The sequence below is a fragment of the Enoplosus armatus genome, chromosome 1, assembly GCF_043641665.1.
Source record: "Enoplosus armatus isolate fEnoArm2 chromosome 1, fEnoArm2.hap1, whole genome shotgun sequence".
NCBI lineage: Eukaryota > Metazoa > Chordata > Actinopteri > Centrarchiformes > Enoplosidae > Enoplosus > Enoplosus armatus.
The window spans coordinates 8,071,130-8,088,545 of NC_092180.1; the positions used below are offsets into that span (position 1 = coordinate 8,071,130).

The 17,416-nt window shown below is 41.3% G+C and overlaps 2 protein-coding genes across 5 annotated transcripts in view; one reads left to right on the top strand and one right to left on the bottom strand.

Annotated features, from left to right (window-relative positions):
- Window positions 1–13,509, top strand: part of fbn1 (fibrillin 1) — a 58,505-nt gene extending 44,996 nt beyond the window's left edge. The window contains exons 50-65 of the mRNA XM_070902138.1: window positions 2,885–3,037; window positions 3,180–3,242; window positions 3,338–3,457; window positions 3,552–3,671; window positions 3,755–3,877; window positions 4,433–4,564; window positions 5,129–5,254; window positions 5,999–6,205; window positions 7,119–7,244; window positions 7,490–7,612; window positions 8,295–8,411; window positions 9,740–9,868; window positions 9,963–10,082; window positions 10,799–11,030; window positions 11,108–11,291; window positions 11,851–13,509. Of these exons, the coding sequence (XP_070758239.1) occupies window positions 2,885–3,037; window positions 3,180–3,242; window positions 3,338–3,457; window positions 3,552–3,671; window positions 3,755–3,877; window positions 4,433–4,564; window positions 5,129–5,254; window positions 5,999–6,205; window positions 7,119–7,244; window positions 7,490–7,612; window positions 8,295–8,411; window positions 9,740–9,868; window positions 9,963–10,082; window positions 10,799–11,030; window positions 11,108–11,291; window positions 11,851–12,237 (2,462 nt within the window). The 3' untranslated portion in view covers window positions 12,238–13,509. The remainder of the gene's footprint in view (window positions 1–2,884; window positions 3,038–3,179; window positions 3,243–3,337; window positions 3,458–3,551; window positions 3,672–3,754; window positions 3,878–4,432; window positions 4,565–5,128; window positions 5,255–5,998; window positions 6,206–7,118; window positions 7,245–7,489; window positions 7,613–8,294; window positions 8,412–9,739; window positions 9,869–9,962; window positions 10,083–10,798; window positions 11,031–11,107; window positions 11,292–11,850) is intronic.
- Window positions 13,510–13,880: 371 nt separating this feature from the next.
- Window positions 13,881–17,008, bottom strand: dut (deoxyuridine triphosphatase). Of its 4 annotated transcripts, none has more exons than XM_070905676.1 (7): window positions 16,880–17,008; window positions 16,033–16,189; window positions 15,690–15,781; window positions 15,477–15,521; window positions 15,276–15,350; window positions 14,509–14,579; window positions 13,881–14,013 (listed from the first exon to the last, which is right to left on the bottom strand). In XM_070905676.1, exons 1-7 carry the CDS (start codon window positions 16,995–16,997, stop codon window positions 13,957–13,959), a joined length of 615 nt encoding a protein of 204 aa, XP_070761777.1. In that variant the 5' UTR covers window positions 16,998–17,008; the 3' UTR covers window positions 13,881–13,956. The 4 variants fall into 4 exon arrangements, with proteins under 4 accessions (XP_070761777.1, XP_070761785.1, XP_070761802.1 ...); XM_070905684.1 differs by having other exon boundaries at window positions 16,033–16,180; window positions 16,880–17,004; XM_070905701.1 differs by lacking the exon at window positions 16,880–17,008 and adding an exon at window positions 16,700–16,857.
- Window positions 17,009–17,416: the final 408 nt, after the last annotated feature.

Below are 17,416 nucleotides of genomic sequence, written 5' to 3' on the forward strand. Positions count from 1 at the left end.
GATTATGTAGCTTTTGTTGAACATTTGCCACTGTGGCAACAAGTGACAATTACTGAATTCAGTAAACTGTAAACTGTCAGTTACACAGCAAAATCTATCTAAAGTTTGCTAACATTAGCCACCATAAACTTCTGGTCAGACCAAGTGATGCTGTATTGAATTGAGCCATGGTGTCTTTTATTGCTTATGAATTCAAGTTTTCATTTGTAAGAGTAAGAATACGTTATTTCCTCTTTAAAATGTTACATAGTCCTACTTTAATTTAACATTATTTGTGCTACACACCAGTATTTTATCAGGCATCTTCAAAATGATTCTCAAGTTAACATATAATAAAAGCAACTGAGGGGAAAATAAATGCAGCCGCACACAAACAATGACTACACATTTGCTTTGAAGAAAAAAGTAAAATGTTTAAGCTCCATAAAGCCGAGGGGAGCTGCAGAGTTGGGTGATAATTCTGTGTAGGTTCATCAATATGAGCGACTTTCACATTGTCAGATTGTTTTCACATTGTCACTTGATACATAGTCATAGCAAAACTATCAATTATAGCTGCTTTAATTAATGCACCACCACAAGTCTAGTGCCTGCCAGGAGGACATGTGCTCAGTTTGCCAGTAATGTATGAGTCACTGAAGTCATAAATGTTTTGTCAGACCATTTCCCACTGCAGTTTTAGTGTAAGATTATTGAAATTATGAAAGGAAACAAACAGTCAAATGTGCTATGACTTGATATATTGTATATTTGATGAGTATATTTAAAACAAAATTACTTAATGGCAGTGCACGTAGATAGATTCTGTCAAGATTAGGTTTGTGGATATGATATAGTGGGGAGATGGTCTATAATTTGTAATTCATTGGTGGAATAACAGTAACTGCTAATTATTGCATTGACTCATCAGGCCACTGTAATGGGTGAGAATCTCAATAATCATGCACACATCATTCGCGGTGTGATCGCATTCACTCGTTGTATTGTACAACAGTGTGGAAATGTCAACAACAGTGGAGACATTGCAGAACGCAACACAGATTCCAGTAACACCAGTACCTGCGCAGCAACACAGATAAAATGATGATAATGGTAATACCATTTCCCCAGTGCATGCTGGGAGGCCATCAGACTCGCCTGCTCCTCGTGCACTACGTGATGCTCTCTGACACACCTGCGTGGGGCGTCTCAGGTGTCAGGTGCTGTGACAGAACAAAAGACAACCCAGTTAATGTTTTTTTCTTAGCCTTTATTGATAGTAGATAGCAGAGAAACATGGGGACAGACAGAGGGGGGTGACATGCAACATCGGTCCCTGGCCTGAATCATACTTGGGATCTTGCGATAACAATATTTGGCATGTGTCTTAACCACTAGGCCACCAGGACTCCACAGATAATGATATGTTTTAAATTATAATGTCATAGTGGTTTTGCAAATTTCCATAATCATGACCTTTAAATATCTGTCACCACCATCAGATTTGCGTCACCACTGTCAGACCTCTTGTTGGCCATGTGTTTTTTAATTAAGTTGTTTTTGTCTTTTCTGTTATTTTTTTCAGTATTAGGTTCTGTCTCTGATTTAAAATAACACATAGCATTGACATTTTAGGTGACCAGAGTACAAACTACAAAATAAGAATGACATATGCACGTGCAGATGCACATGTGCGTGCACTCACACACACTTGCACAGCAGCTGTGCGCAGAGCGCCATAAATCTCTTTTTGCGGAAAGGCTGACAAATCAGTTTCATGGAGGAAAGCAACATGACACTCTTTGACATTCTCCTCACAGCACCAGGTGTTCATGTATGTGATCCTTGCCTCTGAGCCAGGTGTGTGTGCATGTGTGTGTGTGTGTGTGATCTATGGTGGTCAGAAAGCTTATTTGTGTTGAGTTCAGTGAAGGCCAGTGCTAGCAGGAGAGCGCGACCATATGCTTCTCATTACAAGTAAGTGCCTGCCTAGTCCAGGAGGAACAAGAGCCCTCAGAAGCACCCTCTATCCTCACTACAAATACTTCACCAAAAATTAGAAAATTAAAAACCTTCTTTTTGGTTTGTTTTGGCCAATTTACAGTACCTATAGGTGAGCATAACACTGTACTCACTGCTGTCATTGTCAACGTTGTGGGCATGAGCGCGATGCTGGACACAGAAACATAAACCAAACCGTTCATCATCTAGACCTTTTAAATAGTTGCCTTTGGTTTAAGATTGGACTTGTTTAAACCCCATCTAAATCTCTATGATGGTGGAAATTAAATATCATACTGACGAAATGAAAACATTGACTGTAAAAGTGTGACAGTAAGACCCAGATGCAAAAAGAAATCTGAATTTTTCTTCAGTTACTCACACCCTGCAATCTGGTATGCTTGGAGAAAATGTTTGATCTTGCATTACTTCACACATAGTTGAATGAAGTGGTAACAATATCTTCATATCAGATGTATAAGATACATATAGATATTATTTAATGACAGTTCAACGGTAATAAAATGTCCAAAAAAACAAAAAGCGAATCGTCACATGCTCACTATGTCAGACCTTGATTAAGTTAAGATCATTTTTTATTAAAAAGGCTGAACATTTCATTAGGGTCATTAACTTACATTCAATATATTTTCACCTGTATCAAGACAGAAATACCTGATTTAAGATTGGACAGAGCCAGGCTAACTGTTTTCTCCTGTTTGTAGTCTTTATGCTTTTTAAGATTTTTTAAGTTAAGGTAGCCAGATAAGAAAACAAATAAGCAAATTTTACCAAAATATCGAGCTATTCCTTTAAGACAAAGTAAAAGTTGTGGAATAAACGACAAAAACAGACATATCTCACTAATTTTTCACTTTTGTTTTCTGTGTGTGTTAACCCTTAGATATCCGTGTGAACTACTGCTATACCAAGTTTGAAAATGGGCGCTGCCTGGCTCCGAAGCCTCAGAACACCTCCAAGGAAGCGTGCTGCTGTACTGGAATGCCCGGTCAAGGTTGGGGAAACCCCTGTGAAATCTGCCCCAGCAAGGGAGAGGGTGCGTACACTTCCTATCATATAGACAAACACTCGTACAACACACACACATATATGCAGGGAAACACTCAAGTGCACGCAAGCTCATGCACAAAATTATGTGTATTGTTTAATGGTATTTATCACTTTTCACATGGTTCCAGATGCGTATCCTCTTCTCTGTCCCAATGAGGGATATCAACGGGGGCCAGATGACCACCCAAAAGGTTTGTGTGTCATTAACACCGAATCTTCACTGTCCTGCACGTCTGGTATACGTGTGGCATGTAATTCACTTGGTGTTGATGTTTATTATTTGCAGATATTGATGAATGTCTCAATGACCCTTGCATTAATGGCCAGTGCATCAACACAGACGGGTCTTTCCGCTGTGAATGTCCCATGGGATACCGTCTGGACATTAGTGGAGTCACATGTGAAGGCCAGTTCACCCATTGTTTCTCTGCTCCTCATCTTCCTCCTCTTGTTAATGTAATGCTAACGTACTTAATGGGGTTTATGTTTCTTCAATACAGACACTAATGAGTGTGACATTGGCAATCCCTGCGGCAACGGCACATGCACTAATGTCATCGGTGGCTTTGAGTGTACATGTGATGAGGGCTTTGAACCTGGGCCAATGATGACCTGTGAAGGTATGTGAAATTATGTCTCCATCATGCAGTCTTTGTCGTCCTGTACTCCTACTGTAACTTGTGTCCTTCTGTTCCTTGTCCAGACATCAATGAGTGCTCCCAGAATCCTCTACTGTGCGCCTTCCGCTGTGTTAACGCGGTGGGCTCGTACGAGTGTAAATGTCCCACAGGCTATGTGCTACGTGAGGACAGGAGGATGTGTAAAGGTACTACAGCAAAATGACTCACTCATACACTCAGCTTTCTAAGTCATGGTCCATTTAGTGGAAAGTGTTGGTAGAAAATAAACTAAGTAGCTCATAGAGGTATCCTGGAGACATCCTGGCCCCATCCATAAAGTTACATAACACACTATCTCTGATCCTCAAGGGTTCTTGGTCTCTGACGAACTTAAAACACTCTCTGGAAACTGTAACCGGCCGAGTCACTGTTTACACCTCCGCTCTCTGAGATAGCTCGGGCACCATAGCAACGGTTGTATTTGGAGGGAAGCGTCGAGACAGGAGGAACCTCTCAGTGTCTATAGCGTCACTGTTTACATTACAGCTCCAAACAGACCACCAACCCTCCCACTGCACGCCTGTTAGCACTACAGAGCTCGGTGTTGGATTGGGCAGTTACATTAAACTCTGCAGTGCTGCAGTGTGTATGAGTGTCTGTGTTACATCACTTGTGTAATTGCTGCACATGCATGCAAACAGTGTACACATTTCTTCATACTTGTGTGTCCTCTCACTCTCTGTATCCTATTTGTTTTCCAGATCAAAATGAGTGTGAAGATGGTATAGATGACTGTGCCAGCAGAGGCATGACCTGCAAGAACCTGATTGGTACATACATGTGCATCTGTTCCCCTGGATACACACGCCAGCCCGGCGGAGAGGGTTGCATGGGTAAGATTGTCATAGTGTCTTACTGTCGGAAATAATGATCCATCATTCTAGTTTATGGCCTCAAATCTTGGCTTTACTTTAAATAAAATACGTCTATTTTGATACTTTGATACTGAACAATGTACAAAGCTTGTTGTGTATTCTGGATTTAATTCTATCTTAGGAGTCGTGAACCCCTTCAGTCATAAATATCAGGGTTCACTCTTAAAAACCTATATTGGTGAATATTTACTTTGAAAAAGTATACACCTATATGTGTATAAATGCCAGAAGAAACCATCACAATTAAAAGGATTCATTATTTTGTATATGTAAGTATTCATAACACAGGACAATTTGGAATAAACCATGTCAGCATGTGAGTTTGGTTAGTGGCCTTTGGAAAAGTTGCAAACAAATGCTACAAGAATATGAAATTTGGCCGTAAGAGATACTGGGTGTGTGTGATGTGTGGACTTCCTGGTTGAACTTCCACCTTTGCTTAATTGAATTTGAAATAAATGTAATGTTTCCATTTTCTCTCCACACTGTTCATGTGCGTGTGTGTGTGTGTGTCTGTGATAGATCTGAATGAGTGTACAGCCAAACCAGGTATCTGTAAGAATGGCCGTTGTGAGAACACAGTAGGAAGCTACCGCTGCAGATGTGACCAAGGATTCATCGCTAACCCCACACAGACCGAATGTATTGGTACGTGTTTTGTTATCATTTTACTGTATGTTTTTTTGCCCCACGCTATGCTCTAACTTCACTTACTTGATTTCAGTGTCAGTTTTTATCAGGATCTGTTGTGACCTCTTTAATTTGGCTTACCCCCAGTTTGTTCAGAATGGGCTTCTTGTGTAAAGTCAGTCGAAAACGATGAGGTGTTTTCTTCTTAAACTCACAAGAAAAAAAAACACTCAAACACCCATATTACTTTAACTTTATCACAGTTTTGAAATATTGATAATATCAATAGTTGAAAACCTACAGACTTTATGGGCGTTATATTTAAATAGAAATGTTTTATGTAATTGAATCTTGGCTAAAATAGGTGAAAAAGTACTTTTTCAACTAAATGGGAATTTAACCATTACATGTCTCCACTGTCTCGTTAAAAACCATGTGTTTGTCTGTGTCAAGATAGAGGCAAGGAAATCCTTTCAAAGCCTTCCTCCCTAATCTAAATATATACTTCTGGATAGACATGATGTGCTGAAGTCTGTGAGAAAAACTCCGGGGAGATTTTGTAAGCTGTGTGTTTCTATGGTTATCTTACTCCTTACAGACAGCACTGATAGAGCAGTGTGGGTTATCTATTTACGTCTGGTTCTCTGGGGCCAAGTCCTGTCTGGGTGGTTTGGTCTGCTTTCCTCAAGCCAGGATTTTTTTTTTGTCCACCTGTCTGTTTGTCTCGCTCTCACGTTTCTGTCTCTGTCTCTCGCCCTCCAGATAACCGCGAAGGCTTCTGTTTCACTGAAGTCCTGACGACTCTGTGTCAGATGACTTCTAGTAACAGGAACCTGGTGACCAAGTCAGAGTGTTGCTGTGATGGAGGCAGAGGCTGGGGCACCAACTGTGAGCTCTGCCCCCTGCCGGGGACCACTCAGTACAAGAGGATGTGTCCTCTGGGACCTGGTTACACCACGGATGGCAGAGGTATCTTACTGCTGAGGAGAGTTTGAATTAAATATCAATGTGAAGAAGTGAGAATCAATCAACAATCAACTGCAGATTTTCTACAGTGTGGTTCTTTCTCTGACAGTATTTGGGGTTAAAAAGTGTTCTTAGACCTCCATCCTGCCAGGCAACCACTGGTTTCTATTAATTTCAGTTACTTGCAGTAGAAAGCTGGATTCATTTTGAAAACCTTTCTCTTTGTTTTTCACAGAGGCTACCGCATCCTTGATTTAAAACTAGCCTGCAGAAAAGCATTGCATTTATTAGCTAGGATATCAGCAGATCAAACCTAGAAGACAACAAGCATCTATTTTTACATTAAAATATCACTGATAGTGCCAGTCTGTGCCAACAGGCAGTGTTTTCAAAATGGCTCCTGCTCACAACTCTATTACAATTATAAGGTACCTTAGAAATAAAGCAGTGAATTGTTCAAGGTGATGGATTATCTCTTACTTGGGTTTCTGCAAGTCAATGTACTGAAATGATTGGAAACCATTGCGGCCTGAAAAGTAGGACATGATTTGTTATGCTTTGTAAATTTGTCAGCAGTAATTTGTACACATGAAACCGCTGATACGGTTTTGAAGTGGTGGATGTTAAATTAACAGATTCACAGATGCAAAGCATTGATTTTTACTTTGCCAGGTAAAATCAATACTTTTATTCTTGACACAACACTGATGCATAACTAAATGCGTAGGACAATATTCCCTTAAGGTTGTGCAGAATTGGGCCACTTTTATTCACTATTAAAATTCAGTTCTTGGCAGGTTGTTCTCTGACAGAAACCAAGATTTAGAGCATACACGGTTATTCCCACTCAGGCTACTGACTGGTAATTGAGTTGTGATAAGTTTATCTGGAGCTACCTTTTCTTGTGTCCATCCAGATATTGATGAGTGTCGTGTGATGGGGAACTTGTGCAAGAATGGTCAGTGTATCAACACTTTGGGCTCCTATAGCTGCACCTGCAAACCTGGCTACACTACTGACATCAGCAGCACACTGTGTGTGGGTAAGGCTTAATTTCACCTCCAGCACTTATACTTAATGGACTCTTTTCCTACCGTGCCTACCCCTCCGTTCTCATTCCTGCTGTCTAGTAAAGAGCTGAAACTACGTGGGTGGACTGCCCACACACTCCTCTGAAAAATGCAGCCTGAGTCTGTCCGTCTCATCATCTCCCCTTATGGAATTTCTGTCTCTCTCTCTCTCTCTGTCTCTCACTCTTTCTCTCTCACCCTCTCCCTCTCCCTCTAGATGTGGATGAGTGCATACAGGCACCAAAGCCTTGTAACTTCATCTGTAAGAACACAGAGGGAGGCTACCTCTGTTCCTGCCCACGCGGATACATCCTACAGGAAGATGGAAAGAGCTGCAGAGGTGACACACACACACACAGAAAAACAGAGCCTCTAAATATTCAACAGTAGCCCACATTAAGCCCAGTGCTACTCAGATCACTTGAGGGGTGTTACTCTTGTAACGGCCAGCAGCAGGTACTTGGCTGCCAGACAAATTTCCCCCTGAGGACAATAAAGTTTAAGTTGAAGTTCTTGCTTGACTTAGTTTCCAGGTTAGAGCCACTGTAGTGCTGAATAGGCCGGTGCAGTGTTCTGCTCACTGTCCCAAGACACTCCACTTGGACCGATGAGTCCATGTGCACATGTTTGTTCATGAACGTGTACCCTACATCCAGGGCCTGTGACACAGTGCATCTTGCAGTGTCTCTGTTTACCAGGCCTGTTTGTGAATCTAAACAAGTGTGCACATGGTGTTCAGTTTTTTAAGGGCCTCTTTCATCTTTATTTACCATAGCATTAGTTTCCCCCTCTACAGTCCCCCTTCGTGTTTCCGGTGTCTGGTTCATTTGCAGTTCATTTGTAGGTCAGTGACTGTAGAAGGACTGGAATTCGACTCACAGAAAAGAGCAGCCCCCATACAGTAGTACATGCAGTGATCTGACTCAGCTCCAACCACAGTATCTTGAATGCACTATATAAACTACTACTTTCTGTTGAATTTATAGCTGTTTTTATGTTGTACAACCTCTCCTCTTTTTCAGATCTGGATGAGTGTTCGACCAAACAGCATAACTGTCAGTTCTTATGTGTTAACACCATCGGTGGGTTCACCTGCAAATGTCCTCCTGGCTTCACCCAGCATCATACTGCCTGCATTGGTAAATAAACACATATTCCAAATATTTTGTAATTAGATACAACTGTCTGTGTATTCTCAAAAGGGGCTCGCTACATGGTGTCATAACACTCCAGTTTCACATCATACACAATTTGTTTTTTCACAGTGTAACTTCTTATAGTGTCATCCAGCCCAGCTCATAAAAGACCCCTGTAGCACCCTCTTGTCTAACCTTTGCTAACTCTTACTCAGAGTTAATGGACTGATATCACACTCATCTTATTAGGCTGGCCTGGTTTGGAGTCATGGCAGCTTAGCAATGCCTTGTTATGGAACTTTGCAGTGGATCGCCATGGCTACCACAAGCTTTTTTTTCTAGCACCAGCTTTTTTCCAGACCATAAAGCAGCTCCCATGACCTCACGTCAAATCAGAGACAGGGAACACTCAGTTTTGACTATAGGAATAACCCCAGACAAATGACATACAGTAGGTGTGGATGTGTTATTAATTTAGGAGTGAGGAGGTTGGAGAAACACGGGTGTGACATAAAACGCTTGTTGAAATCATACCTCAGTAACTACTGCTAGTGTGCTTAAGTGTAGGACACTGAACCCCAAACGCCTCCAGGGCAGGCCAAAAATAGTGTTATTGAACTGAACACTGTTCCAGACACATTGTAAATGCTGTATGTAAGACCTTCTCACTCCTTCCAACACATCTGCTCCTCCCAAGATGCTGCTGTAAAGAAGTATGTGTCCTGCTCCAGTATAATAGTGTTTGTCAGTCACACTGACTGACAATGCTTTATCCATATTTGGATTGCTAGGTAGTGCGTAGGGAAAGTAGACCTTCCCTCTATGCTTTTGAGCACTATGTCCCACATGTTGACTGTAGCTGGAAACACATTAGAAAACTTTTAAAATCTCAACGGACTGTGAAAAGACTTGATAGATTACAGCCTTCTCCGCTTTGATCTTAAATAGCTAAATAGCTTAAACTGCATGGCTGTGTGTAGTTTTGCAACAACAGTCAAAATAATCTTAACTCAAGCTTAACTCACTTTACTACCCTTTTTCTGAGAAAAGCTTGTAAATAGCCGTTGCGTTTAAACACTCATGACTCAAATGTTTGTGATTACCTCTTCTGGTCTGAGATTAAATCAGGTGAAAGATTTTATTGCTAAACTGCTGTAGACTGTGAGATCATTTGTACCAACAGTCCAAGGTGACATGCCCTATTTTTCAAGACCAATATCGACTCTCCATGAATTTTAAAAGGACTCAGCAGGTCTAAATCAGTTATAATCATCCTTTATATCATGTCTCCTGTTTTACCCTTGTCTGAACCTCCCCTCCTCTCTTTATAGACAACAATGAATGTTCAACAGACCCCAATCTGTGCGGCTCCAACGGTGTCTGCCAGAACACTCCAGGGAGCTTCAATTGCGAGTGCCAGCGGGGATTCTCATTAGATGCCAATGCACAAACCTGTGAAGGTCTGAAAACAATTGATACCAACCTCAGTACCAGCTGATTCATCACAGAAAACAGGGTCTTACAGTAGTTTTGTTGTGCGTTTGTCCCTGACAGATATGGATGAGTGTGATGGTATCCATAGGTGTCAGCATGGCTGTCAGAACTTAGTGGGTGGATACAGGTGCAGCTGTCCACAAGGCTACCTGCAGCACTACCAGTGGAACCAGTGTGTGGGTGAGGAATACCATTTCTTCTTTTTCATCAGCAAATTCTTTCCCTTTGGAGCATCCTGATGACTTGCCTTTGATGGTTGCCAAAGTGCATATCATGCAGCCCTGGTGTTGTGGGTGGAGTCCGGCCTGGAGCCTTTTTAAAACAAGTTATCCATCCTTCACCTTTGTCCTGCCACTCTTAAAATATAAACTTAAAATCCAAAATGTTTTTCCTTTGCTCTGGAAGTTCAACCCTTCCTTTACTGTAGTAAGGTCATGAGAAAAGCAAATGTTATATTAAAACTAAATGCTCAATATCCTACTTAAAACCCTTAAAACGACCTACAGTTAGTTTATTATATATGCACACTTAATTAATAAAAAGACAAAAAATGCAAACTATGAGGTTGACAAAAGAGACCCTGAGAGGCTTATGAAAATATCTCACTCTAAAAGGAAGGAGAGATTAAAAATGCAAAAGAGGAGGATGGTGCTACACCAAAATCTGGAAGTACATAAAACAATTAGAAATAGCTCAAGCATAGACAAAGTCATTGTGTGGTTCAGTGTGTGTGTATGACCCAAAATAACGAGCTTATGTTAGTTTAACCTCTATTTTTAGTTTAGTCTCTCCACATATCTACAACTCTTCATGGCAGACTTTCCCAGCATTGTTTGTGTTCTTTAACTGGAATGACCTCCTGTTTGTTTACTTCCCGTCAACTTCCTGTGACCCAGATGAGAACGAATGTCTGAACAGCCAGATCTGCGGGGGAGCGTCATGCCACAACACCCTGGGGAGCTTCCGCTGCCTCTGCCCTACTGGCTTCAACTACGAGCAGACGGGCGGAGGCTGCACAGATGTCAACGAGTGCTCCACCACCCAGAACCCCTGCAAGTTCGGCTGCTCAAACACAGACGGGGGCTACCTTTGTGGATGTCCACCAGGATACTTCCGCGCAGGACAAGGGTAAGTGAGTGAATGGCTGTGTGTTAAAGCCGTCTGTGGATGTTTCTAGTTGACTGATGGTTTTGTCTTTGTTTCAGGCACTGTGTCACAGGTCTGGGCTTTACTAATAGCGGCTCCAGCGTTGGACAGGGAGGCGAGGTGGATGATAATTCTCTGTCTCCTGAGGCCTGCTATGAATGTAAGATCAACGGCTACCCCAAGAAGGGACGCAAACGTCGCAGCACCAACTCAACACAGGAGGAACCTCTGGAAGACGCGCAGGTAATCTGTCTGTCTGTATGCAGCATGCAGGGCTGTAGTTGCCACTGAGGACGCCGAGGTCACGTCCTCTGTATTTTTTAGAGGAACTTGAAAGTTTTAGTGACCTGAGGGGACTTAACATTCAACAATTAAAAACACAAACAGGATAGGTGTTTTATAAGCTGATTGCTAAGTCATTTTTGACTCAATGTGTATAGATTTGACTACATTTGGGCCAATAAAATAATAAATAGATAAAGACTTCAGCATTTTTACCCCCTAGATTGTATTCCTGGCATTTAGAAATTCATGATGAGAAACCAGAAGTATGAAATATGAAAAATCCAAGTAATCAAAACACTCCTTTTGGTCCAAATTTTCTGAGGGTGGCAGGTGATTTGATTCATCAACTGAACTCAAGACCTCACTATTGCTAAAATCCTTGCAACAGCCCTGTTTGTATGTACTTTAATGACACCTTGTCCTTTTGCCTCTCTCGATTAATGACAGAAAACAAACTGTACTGTAGGTCACGTCTTATATCCACTAAATTCAGTTGGACCATGTTTTCTCTCTGCAGCTGACTGAAAAGGACACGATCAGTCTGGCCAGCGTGGACATCGAGGACACCCTGCAGTTCCACCTGAACATCAGGGACCTGAGCAACCGTGACCACATCCTGGAGTTCACCCCGGCCTTATCCACCCTCAGTGACCATGTGCGCTACAGCATCGACTACGGAAACGAGGAAGGCTACTTCAAGATCAACCAGAGAGAGGGTGTCAGCTACCTGCATCTGAGCAAGAAGAAGGCCCTCCCCCCAGGGGCGTACCAACTTCAGATCAGCAGCATGCCCCTCTACAGGAAGAAGGAGCTGGCTGAGCTGGAGGACCGGCACGATAAAGACTACCTCACAGGACAGCTGGGAGACATACTGAAGATGAGGGTGCAGATCATCCTCCATTAACCATCACAAGACTGAGACAGGCAGATGTTGCCGGCAGCTGCTAATCCAGTGTCAGGCTCACACTTCCTAAAAGGCCAAACATCTCTGACTCTGGATCAGTGCTTAGGGGAAACTTCTGCTTGCTCCGACAGGGAGAAGGGCTCGCCACCAAAGAGACAAGAAGGGGGTGGGGGGAGGGACTGCATCATTTGATTGCCAAAGATGATTCTACATATCATAGATACAATTTCAGTGGAAAATGCCAGCTGAATGAGGCAGTGTGAAAGGTTTCAGTCAAATGAAGAGCATATTGCCCCGACACACAACTTCAGCTGTGTGCGAATCACTATTGAGAGTGTGAATGGTCTTTAATTGTAGGGTTTAATGTTGTATGATATGTGGAATCAGGTGCCACTTTGAAGGGCATGTGGACTGCAGAAAGCTCTAAAGGGTGAGTTTTTTAGAACTCAGCTTAGGTGGAAGAAAAGGGTGAGTCCCAATAGTCTGCAAAAAAATTCATTTCCTCCCCTCAGGCAAATGACTGAACAAACCTGGATACATGCAAGTAAACATTTCTCCTTCCCCAGATATTAATTTAATGGAGTGAAGATGAAAAAAAAAAAAAAAAAAAAAAGATTATGAGAATGGTTTAGGAGAGGAAAGGAACCCACTATGGACTATTGAGATGTAGCCATGTCTGAGCTTGAATGACTCCTACTGCATATTTAAACTATGCTTTTCCATCTTTCCTACTGACTAGAATAATTCATATTTACTGGTGCTAGCAACACAACCACATAGACTTCTGAATGCACTGTACTACTATACAAAACTCTGTAGTCAACAAGATACAATCCCATCGGCCATTCTGAAGATTTCATGTCTTTGCAACAGTAACAACTAGCTTCATAGCCTGTCTGCTCTCCTCTATACTACATGTAAATTGTGTTTATACTGTAATAATCGATGCCACTTTTAATCTATGAAGCATTTGTAAACTAGAGGAAGCCCCTGGAATAGAGGGGTTTGTAATGGTGCTTATAATGACCAACTACTTCCTTTGTAAACTGTGTATACATACACACACCTGCACACACACACAACACACATTGATGATGCCAAACCTGGGCCTTCATGATTATGCACTGAGGTCTTCGTGGCCACACATTCTCTCACAAGTACAATCAGTGCTGCATTGCCACGGACCAGTCTGACACCAGTCTGTGTTCTCTGTTCACATCAGTGAGGGTTTAGTTGTAAATTCACAATAAAAACATTTTTGGTGTATATGTATTCACTGCTGTGTTTTCCCCTTCATCCAGTTTGAATTACTGATGTAACAAAGTTCAGCAGACGGCTGCTAGCTTCATGATAGATATCCCTCATCTTCAGCCATGTGTGAGCTTCGTTCGCAACATGATCTGCGTCTTAGCTAGTGAAACTCGCATTACCCCAATGGAATCAGTTATGGGGCAGAGTTTAAGGCCGAGATGTTAAGGTTTCCTCACTAGGCTGAAAATGCAATTCTTGTCCTGCACTGCCCCCATGTGGAGATCTGGAAGACTTAAAAAAAACAAAAAAACTTTATGGACGAGTTATCACAGAACTCAAAACTGTTACTGAGAACATGTGGGTGACAGTCCCAGTAAAGACACCAGACTCTCCAAAGTACAAAAAGATAACTTTATTAGCACCTAATCTATATACATCCATCACCACTCCTAATTACATCTGAAGCTTTCAGTTGCGTCCAGTTGATCCAAAACCTCCAGAACCACGCTCTGTCTCGTCAAGTGTCTGAAAGAACACAGCCATGCATTTTTTTTGAATGATTAAAATGAATCTGAAGACATACACATGAAATAAAACCTACTGCAGTAAAGCCACACATGCAATGGAAAATCTGACAGATGTTGTATATTAACAGGTAAAGTACACTCAAATTTATGGGGTACACCTATCTAAAACTAACGCAGTCTAATAATACAGTCCTGCAAAAAAATAACCCAAATAGTACCTTCATGAAGGTTATAATGTTCAGTTTTTGTTTTGTGTTTAAGGTGTTGGTTGAACTTCATGATCATTTTGAAGGCTGTAGTTTGTGGTGCTGTTGAACGGTTTTACATTATACAGAAAGGTGTTTCTGTTATTTAGCCTATCCTCATCGATATAAATGGAGGACTGTTGCATTAGACTGCATTACTTTCAGCTAGGTGTACCTAATAAACTGGCAACTGAGTGTATATATGCATGTGTACATAATGTGTTTGAGTTTCTCAACTTGCAATTCACCTTTTGCTCCTCCAGATCTGGGTAGCAGATCCTCTCACACACCAGCTGAGCAACTCTGTCGCCTTTTTTCACTGGCAAGAGGAACAGAAGGAGATGAGATAATCATTTGTACATTGCATATCTGTAACATAGACTGTTTATAAAGATCTTTATAATCTGTAATCTTTATATACAGTCTACAATTTGTACAAATTACTTTCATGACATCTGTACAGGATACAATAAGCTTGAAACAAATGTGGATAGCAAAATATTTAGACTTATTAATTCCTACTCAATAATTTAGGAGTAAAAAGAAACATTCAAACGTTATGTTATTTTCAGAATTTTAGCCAGTTTTGTGTTCTATAAAAGAGTGGAAAGAATGATTTACATAGTAGGCAGTTTGTAGTTGTAGTGTCAGATGCAATGACCTCATTCAGTCTATGCTATATGTACATGTCTGACTTTTTAGTGACATTTGCCAGCACACAGTTGAATCTGATAACAACCTACAAGGGCATGGGGCAGATTTAAACTGAACATGCTATGCTTACTGTGAATGACGCTTTCTCACTGTTGTTAAAGTGAATATGACTAAACTAGGGTGAGCATTTTCACTTCACTTTCAAATCGTCATGCTCCTCCAGAAAAGCTCAACAAGAAACATGAACATTATGGCTATACTGTGATGCCTCACACTCCGAAGAAAATCTGTGGGTCAAGTATCGCTGGTACCTTTGATTAAAAAAAAAAAAAGTATGCATTTCATTGATGACATGACTCACCTTCAAATGTGTCCTTGCTGAAGTTGAAGAGCACAACTCCCACATTTCCTCTATAGTCTTCATCTACAACTCCAGCTGAGGAGGATGCACAGAGACATTAGAGAAATTAAAATGGCTGACATGACCAGAGTTAAAACATTTCCTGCTTACATGGATTCTCATCATAAGTAAGTGCAGTAGTTCAGGTAGGTAAAGACTCACCACCAACATCAATGAAGTTTTTTGCTGCCAGTCCAGATCTTGGTGCTGAGAAGCAAAAAAAAGAAAGAGACACGTTTTGGCCTGTTTTGTAACTGTTGTTCTGGTGTAACATAATCCACCAAGACAATCCTAACTTGAATTTGTGTGCACAGAGCAAAACACAAGAGGAAAAACTTGTAATGCCAGAGTTGCATCAGCATGTCAAACACTCACCAACTCTCCCATAGCAGCCATGTGGAACTGCTATCTGGATGTCTGTCTTCACAATGGCCTTGTCCATAGGACCAATGGAGTAATCATATGCACTGTTTAAATTCAGAGAATTAAGGTTAGCTAATTAACATGGCACTATATTAATATGACAACGTTTAGTAAGTAGATTCAGCCTCTATAGGAACACACGCTGAATGTAAATGCACCTTTGAAGTTAAATTCAGAATTACAAAACACACAAAACTTCCATGAAGAGCATGTGTGGTCACAGTATTAAAAACTTACACAAACTGCACACATTAAGTCATTAGTGAACATAATATTAATTCAAAGTATAACCAACCTGTAGAGATCATATCCCGCTGCTTTAGCTGAGCCTCTGGTAGGTTTCGTGGCATGCTCAGAAAGTTTAGCAAATCTGAGGACAGGTCTTTCCTCTGCAGTCTTCGTTTCTGTCCTTGCCCTCTTTGATGGAGAAATTGCAGAGGCATCTGTATTGTCTAAGACGGGCATGTTGGCAAAGTTTTCACAGTTAAAGAAAGTACACTGAAAAAAATAAATCTATTTACTCCGCAGGAGACAGAACTACAGCCGACTACTGCAAGCTTAGACACCCCAAGCTTCTGCTCCAGTTTCTTGGCGGTCCCAGTTTTTAAAACGAATCTCCCGCTCTGGAGGTTGCGCCAAATTAGCTCCTCCCCAAAATCACGTAATTTCAAACAGATACTTTAGTTAACACCGCGAAACGTAGTCAACATAACTCATATAGCTTATATTAGATGCTACACAACTGTCATTAAATTACTTGGGAGAAAAACGTTTCAATAAACAGCGTTAAATCGGCAAAAAACGAATTATGCTCTATAACTATGGCAACCATTTCGTCATCACGTTCTATGAAAACAAGTTCTCGCGAGAGTTGTGGATAAACAACTGTAACCTCTGATGGAAAAATATGTAATAACTGCACAAGAAAATATTTGGAGAATATTAAGCCTCACTTTACTTACGCATTGCACCAGAATAGAGCAGACGTAGTGTTGGTTTTGTTTGCGCGTTCAGGACACGACAGACAAGTTATAATGCAGCATACTCCGTTACAAAATGCTAGGCAAGCTAGCAAAGCTAACGTCAATAAGCACTTGACATGTTGCTAATGGTAACGTTATCCATTCTAATTTCTTGCTTGCCTTTGTTTCGAGTGACCATCGGAATATGAAATTCCCTCCCTAATAAACGTGGAGCAGCATCAGAAACCGAAGAGCATTTTAGCTGAAGACCCCTTAGCCCGAGGAACACTCGTGTCATATTGTTTGCTAACGTCGTCCGCAAGCTAACTGCTAACTAGAGCGCTGACGTCCTCTTAGCTGAGCGCATTCCGCAGCACTGCAATTACTCCTCCCCCTGCCATGCGGCTCCTCACTCCTCAACAGACTGTGGCTGACTCCAAGGTTAAACAGAAACATTTATATGGATAGAAATATAGAAATGTATCTATTCTACGTCATATTGACTTGTAACCTAATCTATTTGGTAGGGTCTGAGTATTTTAAATTCAACTTTATTGTCATTGCAGAGCGGAGTAGTACTGTGTACTGTGAAGTACTGTGACAACGAAATGCTGTTTAGCATCTAACCAGAAGTGCAAAAAGCAGTAAAGTGCTGAGTAATGTACATATGTATTATATACAGAATAAACAGCTGGAGGTATGATATGAATACAGTGT

Excerpts from the sequence above, each read along its gene's own strand:
- dut (XM_070905676.1), bottom strand. The coding sequence starts at position 16,997 with ATGACACGAGTGTTCCTCGGGCTAAGGGGTCTTCAGCTAAAATGCTCT. Across the intron at positions 15,782-16,032 it reads GCGGGATATGATCTCTACAG|TGCATATGATTACTCCATTG; the intron begins GTTGGTTATACT and ends GAATTTAAACAG. Across the intron at positions 14,014-14,508 it reads CAGATCTGGAGGAGCAAAAG|ACACTTGACGAGACAGAGCG; the intron begins GTGAATTGCAAG and ends GTGTTCTTTCAG.